This window comes from Rhinoderma darwinii, unplaced genomic scaffold, assembly GCF_050947455.1.
Source record: "Rhinoderma darwinii isolate aRhiDar2 unplaced genomic scaffold, aRhiDar2.hap1 Scaffold_1970, whole genome shotgun sequence".
NCBI classification, from domain to species: domain Eukaryota; kingdom Metazoa; phylum Chordata; class Amphibia; order Anura; family Rhinodermatidae; genus Rhinoderma; species Rhinoderma darwinii.
In genome coordinates, this window is record NW_027462333.1 from 38,069 (window position 1) to 45,952 (window position 7,884).

The 7,884-nt window shown below is 52.0% G+C and overlaps 1 protein-coding gene across 1 annotated transcript; it reads right to left on the reverse strand.

The window, feature by feature from the left end:
* Positions 1 to 1,483: 1,483 nt before the first annotated feature.
* LOC142700836 (alanine aminotransferase 2) lies at positions 1,484 to 7,574 on the reverse strand. Its single transcript, XM_075848121.1, has 10 exons — positions 7,487 to 7,574; positions 7,272 to 7,380; positions 6,755 to 6,888; positions 4,264 to 4,507; positions 4,076 to 4,155; positions 3,743 to 3,879; positions 3,485 to 3,659; positions 3,163 to 3,318; positions 2,617 to 2,729; positions 1,484 to 2,530 (listed from the first exon to the last, which is right to left on the reverse strand). The coding sequence occupies exons 1-10, from the start codon at positions 7,517 to 7,519 to the stop codon at positions 2,440 to 2,442; spliced, it is 1,272 nt and encodes a 423-aa protein (XP_075704236.1). The 5' UTR covers positions 7,520 to 7,574; the 3' UTR covers positions 1,484 to 2,439.
* Between the last annotated feature and the right edge of the window lie 310 nt (positions 7,575 to 7,884).

The window sequence follows — 7,884 nt, forward strand, 5'->3', positions numbered from 1 at the left end:
GACATTTTTGTTTATATATTTGTATATAGAAATTCTGGGAAGTAAGCCACGCCCATTAGCCACACCCCCAAATAAACCACACCCTATAAGACACACACCCCAAATAAGCCACACCCTAAGGCCCTGTTCACACTAAGTTTTTTGTCACGGTTTTTGCCGCGGAAAACGCGGCAAAAAATGGCCGAAACTGACTCCCACTGATTTGAATGGGAGATGGAGGCTTTTTTTTACCGCGACACGCCCTATCTGGAGGCTGTTTCCGCCTCAAAAACCACATTGAAATCAATGGGAGATGGAAATAAACGTGTTTTTGGCGAAAAACGCTTGCGGTTATTCCATCTTTCTGTTGTGGAGATAACTAAAAATAAAAAAGCCTAAAAAAACACGGAAAAAAACGTGCCAAAGAACGTGTGTGGTGCAAAACCACTTAAAAAAAAACGGAGCAGATTTTTCCAGGGGCCTAAAGTGTCCCGGAGAACAAAATTCATACGTTGGCGACTTCGTACATGAACTGCAGACGTTTAATGAATTATTGTGATTTGACGCATCACGTGGAGGCCGCCGTTACGTAAATCTCAGGTTACACGAGAATCACACGAGCAGCGTTTCATGAATAGCGGACATATAACTCGTGGCGCCTCGTGACGGCTCCGCCAGGTTTCTCGCATATTTGCCAACTTTTGAGAAGGGACATCGAGGAGATATTAGAGGGGGGGGGGGGGGATAAAGCTGTCCCCTGCCATTAATACACCCGCCGGTGCCACCAGATGTCATGACGGTGCGAGCATGTGGGGCATCCACTAGATCTCCTTTATTCCGGGAGGCCTGGCCCAGGGAAGCCAGAACTAGAAGTACTACAAGTACCAGGATGTCCGGGACAGTGGCGGAGCCCAGGAGAGGAGGGGCCACTGGAAGGGGGAGGAGTTTGTGCGGCACTCGGTAGATTTGTGGCTTTCGCGCCGCTCTCCCCTTTTTCGTGAGTTTTACAATTACAGGAATAAAGATGGAGACCGCAGCAGATGTACGAGGAATCCTCCGCCCCGTGTCCCCCACATAGGAGGAGGCGCTGTCATAGACTCACCCTAGCGAACAAACATGGCGACGGCGGGAGATGCAGCAAAACTGCTGCAAAGTGAACATGGAGCCGTTCCCATAGCAACCCGGGGAAAATAGAAGCAGCAACGTGATTGGCGGTTTTTGCAGCGCGGAGTCCTGGGTATGAATCTGACCAGGGACGTCTGCGTGGAGTCCACGTTCTCGCGGGGTGTTCTCAGAGTGTGTGGGGGGGTTCGATGGCTTCCTATGAAATTGGCCTCAGTATGTGATATGGGGAGATTAGATTGTGAGCTCCTGGGGACAGATGATAATCTCTGTTCAGCGCAGTGGGATATGTTGGTGCTACATTACATGATGTAGATCGCGGGGTCGGAGGATTACGCGGGACCGGACGTTAGAGTCCTAACTAAACATGGAGAACATCAGAGAGGCTTTAAATTCGCCTTTATTGGTTAAACGTCAGACGCCACGTATCACGAGCCCGCGTCCGAGCAGCAGATCTCATCCGTTATAAAAATAACCCAACATAACAGCAGGGGGCGCTCCGGAGATTCAACTTCTCATCCAAGTATAGAGCGTATACTCTGCAGGTTCTGCCACGTCCCGCACCGACCCGGGACAAGTCTGGTGCCTCCGCTGGCCAGGAGGAGACACTTCAGGTTCATACATTTTGCATAGCAGCAGCATTGATGTGTTTTTATGTATTGAGCAGCGAAAGTGCAGAGAGAGGTTCTTATCCTATCAGAGTTGTGGCCCTAGACGGCAGATAATAGGGGGGGCCACTAGGAGACCTTCAGGACCTCAAAACAATCAGAGACGACGCAACACCCAGGCCTGGAAACAGAACCGAAAATAAGACACAAATGTCCACCGGAGGAGACCTCAACACTGGACACCAAGAGCTTTAACCCCTTCTTACATGAAGCTTTTCATAGGCACAAATTAACCATGTGACTTAGGTGAAGGCCAATGACGGGACGTTACGTGTGGCCTCGCAGGCCTTGAGATTATAAGACAGTACGGGACACCGTGTAGGACGGTCCGGGGAGCAGCCAGGACTACGAGAACATGCGCTAAAAGGACTTTAAAAAAACTATAAAACCTAGCCAGTCCATTCCCAAAATGTGTGGGAGGGGGGGGGGGGCTCAATGTTCAGAATTTCTGGGGATTGGAACGTAACCATGGATCAGGAGGTTACGCCATAAAGTGCTATGGAAGGTCCCGGCAGCCGGAGGCCTCGCAGGACGGGTTTGGCACAAACTTGGCAATGCCCAATGTGGAAAGGTGCAGGAACGGGAACTATAAGAACTAGCTATATTCTCCCTCCACGAGCGCTCAGCATCAGTCCAGCGCGCGGCTCCAGGGTGGAGGACTCCGCACCGTTTAGGAGTGTTCCTGGATAAACTTCTGATGGAAATCCTTCAGTCGCTCCAGGAGACTCTTCAGCTTATCGATGGGTGGGAGGATGGTCATCCTGAGGAGACAGAAGCCCCACAATCTATGGTAGGAGGTCAAACGTGGATATTGATGGTGGAGGGAGCTCTGAGGCCCGGTACCTACCTGAAGTGGTGGGTTCCTTCTCGCTGGCCAAACCCACTTCCGGGTACAACACAAATTCCAGTCTCTTCCAATAACTTCATACAGAAGAACATGTCCGGGGCCTGACCTTCAGCCTGGGAAGAAGAGGATGACTAGAGTTGGCAGCACAAAACGTACACGTGTGGTCAAAATGTGAAACATCCGTCTGACACGAGGAACGTCTGGATCTAACAAGGAACAAATGAAAGACGACCCCATGAAACCCCAGCGGGGCTCGTCACCCGTGGAGCTCGTCACCCGTGGGGCTCGTCACCCGTGGGGCTCGTCACCCGTGGGGCTCGTCACCCGTGGGGCTCGTCACAGTTCCTTATCAGAGGACCTTCCTCCTTCTGTTGGGAAGGGGAAACAGCCTCAGATACAGCAATGGAAAAAAGTCCTCCATTGTGTAACGGAACAGACCTGGTTATGGGGTCAACTCCAGAGGAGAGTATGGGGAATCGTCAGGTTGTCTTATTGACCATCATTGTGGATCCCGATCTCTGCAGAGATCACCTATCTGGATTTTACCTGAGCCAGTTTGATCGCTTGCTCTGGGATCTCGATTCTTGGGAAGGAGTACATGGCTCCCTGGACAGGATTACACTGGATCCCGGGGGCTTGATTCAGGATTTCTTCGGTGAGCCGGGCCTTCTCCGCCAGATTACCAAGTACAGCTTTCTTCTCCTGGAAGACGAAGAACATATTAAAGTTATCGAGCACGTTCTCTGCTGGGACGGAGGCAACTCCAGAGCGTTGTACATGGCTCTGACACTGTAACGCCTCATCAGCGACTGCAGCCTCCTAGTTACCGGCTGCTCGGGGGTGATGGTGGCCACAGACTTGGTCTTACCGCCATGAACTGTTTGTAGGACGGCTCTCCAGGTTGAGGTGGATTTACAATCACGTCCAGAAGAGCCTGCCCTGGCACAGGGGGGCACAGACGCACAGACACCAGCTTAGTTAACTCCTGCTTAACAGCGGGGTCCATATTGATCACCTCCATGTAGCCACCCCGGAAACCACACCTGGGGGAGGAGGGATAGACGGCTTTCAGTGAAGACCACAAATGTACCCTGTGTCAGTGATCTATGCGGCGGACAGTACTCACTCGCCCATGAACCCTTTGGATGTGGAGTGGAATGACGCCATCTCCACCACATCGGAGTACTTGGGTCCCATCTCAAAGAGAACCTTCTTGAAGGAGTGGAAGGCACAGCCATTGGCATAAACATTGTCTTGATAGACCTGCAGGCAAAGCAAAGTTATGGGTGACGGCTCCACATGAGGAGGTTGTGGCATCGGACGGAGGTAGAAAAGATAAAAGGGAACGGTTTAGTGAGGGCAGGAAAAAAGTAACGAGGCAGCAGGTCTGGAGTGTGGCGGGTCAGCCACATAGAAGAGGTCCGCTGCGAGATGGAAGGGGCGAGACATCACCACATACCTCATCGGCCATCACAAACAGGTTTTCTTCAGCTGCGAAACGAATCACGTCCTCAATGCATTTTCTGCTCTGCACTTGACCTGAGGACGAGAATAAAAAAATAAATAAACCAAAATCTCAATGCCAGATATCTACCAGAGACAGTGTGGGCTGCCCCCCATCACCAGGGGCACAGTCTAGTGGAGTACCTGTAGGGTTCCCTGGGTTGATGATACACAGGACCTTTGGGTTGCAGTGTTTCCGAGCCTCTTCCAGTGCCCTCCTCAGCTCCTTCATATCCAGAGCCCAACAATTCTCCTCATCCAGGTAATAATTCACCTGCACAGCGGCCAACTCCGCCAGCGCTGCCGAGTACAGGGGGTACTGGGGGATGGGGATGAGGACACCGGTCCGAGAGCTTCCCTGACCCGACACCAACAACTTCAGCATGGTCTGGAGAAGAGGACACAGAGTTGTGGAATGAGAGAGACAAATGAAAATAAAGTGTGTGGAGATGATGAAGAACAAGACGAGTTCAGTCTGCAGCACCACAAGGGTTAACAACGGATCATAATCATTGTCCGAGGATGTAAGGAGCGACCTCCACATATCATGCGCTATTCTTCATACATATATACACCGACCCACCATAACATTATATCCCCCGGCCTCATATTAAACCCTCGTCATGGGCTCCACAAGACGTGTGAAGGTTCCCGTGGTCTCCGGTACAAGACGTGTGAAGGTTCCCGTGGTCTCCGGTACGAGACGTGTGAAGGTTCCCGTGGTCTCCGGTACGAGACGTGTGAAGGTTCCCGTGGTCTCCGGTACGAGAAGTGTGAAGGTTCCCGTGGTCTCCGGTACAAGATGTGTGGAGGTTCCTGTGGTCTCCGGTGCGAGACGTGTGAAGGTTCCTGTGGTCTCCGGTACAAGACGTGTGGAGGTTCCTGTGGTCTCCGGCACGAGATGTGTGAAGGTTCCTGTGGTCTCCGGCACGAGACGTGTGAAGGTTCCTGTGGTCTCCGGTACGAGACGTGTTGAGGTTCCTGTGGTCTCCGGTACGAGACGTGTTGAGGTCCCCGTGGTCTCCGGTACAAGACGTGTGAAGGTTCCCGTGGTCTCCGGTACGAGACGTCTGAAGGTTCCTGTGGTCTCCGGTACAAGACGTGTGAAGGTTCCCGTGGTCTCCGGTACAAGACGTGTGAAGGTTCCTGTGGTCTCCGGTACGAGACGTGTGAAGGTTCCTGTGGTCTCCGGTACGAGACGTGTTGAGGTTCCTGTGGTCTCCGGTACGAGACGTGTTGAGGTCCCCGTGGTCTCCGGTACAAGACGTGTGAAGGTTCCCGTGGTCTCCGGTACAAGACGTGTGAAGGTTCCCGTGGTCTCCGGTACGAGACGTGTTGAGGTTCCTGTGGTCTCCGGTACGAGACGTGTTGAGGTTCCTGTGGTCTCCGGCACGAGACGTGTTGAGGTTCCTGTGGTCTCCGGTACGAGACGTGTTGAGGTCCCCGTGGTCTCCGGTACAAGACGTGTGAAGGTTCCCGTGGTCTCCGGTACGAGACGTCTGAAGGTTCCTGTGGTCTCCGGTACAAGATGTGTGAAGGTTCCTGTGGTCTCCGGTACGAGACGTCAGCAGCAGGTCCGGTCAGTCCTGTCAGGTGTGAGGTGCGGCGTCCATGGATCAGACGTTTCTCCAGCACATCCCACAGATGATCGATTGGATTGAGATCTGGAGAGTTTGGAGAGGACACCTTGAAATCTTTGTATGTTCCTCATCATTCCCGGACAATGTCTGCAGGGTGGCGGGGGGGGGGGGGGGGGGTCATCCTTCCTTGGAGCACTTTTGGTTGGTATTAAACACTACAACCGGGAACACCCCAGAAGACGGGGACCACCCCACAGGACCGGCCGTTCTGGAGATACGGTGACCCAGTCCACTACACATCACAATTTGTCCCTGCTCTCAGATCTTTACAAATTTTTTCTGCTTCCAACATCAACTGTCACCTGCTGCCGAATAGATCCCCCCAATTCAGGCGCAATTGTAACCAGATCATCAGTGCTATTCACTTCAGCTGGCAGAGGTATTATGTTATTGCGGATCGGTGTATACATAGAGAGGACAGAGGAAAGGGGAAGAAAATAAAAGGATTTTTTAGAAAAGCAGAAATATCCCTGAGACAGAAACTAGGGTAAAATGAAGGAGGGGAACGAACAAAGACGGTGGATGAGCGGGGACGTGGAATGTGGAGTCAGCAGGGGGGACGTGGTGCCAGTCTGTGCCAGGAGCCGGAACAAAGAGACGCTGGGAGAGGGGCAGAACATCCCAAGTAGGCCACCCCTGCCCCCACCCTCCCCGGCACTGCAGTGGGGCTAAAAAACCCAAATTAATTCTTGCACCATAAAAATCATCATCATCGCTGCCGCCAGCCGAGGGTGGACGGGCAGCAGTCACAGATCTCAGTCCTGACAGGGACACGATATAGGGGTCATACATGGCCCGAGCACCCCACACTTGTCTGCAGAGACGTCTGTACCGCGTGACCACTGCGCCAGCCTCATGTCAGGCGTAGTTGGGGATCAGACGTTGGGGGGCAATGCTCCTGTCAGCATGTCGCCCTGTGCGGGCTCTGGGGCACATCTATGTATTGTGGAGGGATCCCCCCCTGTAGGGTGACAGTGGGGGGGCAGAGTACTTACCACAATGGAGTCGCTGGCCCCGGTGGAGAGGTAAATATCCTCAGGGTTGGAGGGGATTCCGCCATCTCTCCGCTCAATGTACTTGGCCACATCCTGACGGATGATTTCTATACCTTGGCTGGCGCTGTAGGACCCTGTGACCCCAGACACAAGAAAGAAAGGCTTTACCTGCAGTACGTGACCGTCCACCATCACCCGCTCACTAGGGGGCGCTACTAGCATGGGGGCATTGTGGCTGCACCCCCGGTCTACAGCGTAATGAGAACATCTGACAATAGGGTCAGAGACTGATCTTATTCCTATGTGAAGAGACGCTTGAAGTTATAGATCTGAGGTCTCTTCCCGTGTCCCCATGACAACACTTCCTGCCTGTCCTATGGACTTATTCGGCTTTATCATAAGGATATTGTGTGGCTCCAACCCAACTGTAATCAGTAATGTTCAAGTCATGACACCTTCATGAGTCTAATGTGTGAGTTAAGGCCCAGAATACCAGGCAGGAGGCGGCGGTACTCACCAATGCTTTTCCCCCCACAAGCCTGAAGAATTCGCTCTGCCTTCTGCTTTACATCATCTGGGAACTTGTTGTCATTCAGTAGCTCCGGGTACAAGCAGATGGCACTGACCTGCAAGACAAACCGAGGTCACAGAAAGACAGATCCTCAATGATTGCCCAGCCTCAAGACCAAGCTGCAGCTCCCCCAGAGGAAGGTGTGTGTACTGCAACCTCACCTGTCTAAGATAAGTGATCGGCTTCTGACCCATCGCGTGAGCGTCTCCAATATTTGCTCTAATAACTTCTGTAAAGGACTTCTTCACACCCTGAAAATAAGAAGCAATCAAGAACAGAACTTAAACTGTAGTCTAAATATGCACAGTACCACTTCTCCTGCCCTGTATACTGGGTGTAATTCTCTGTATCTGTATTATTCTGTATATATACACTGCACAGTACCACTTCTCCTGTCCTGTATACTGGGTGTAATTCTCTGTATCTGTATTATTCTGTATATATGGACACTGCACAGTACCACTTCTCCTGTCCTGTATACTGGGTGTAATTCTCAGTATCTGTATTATTCTGTATATATACACTGCACAGTACCACTTCTCCTGTCCTGTATACTGGG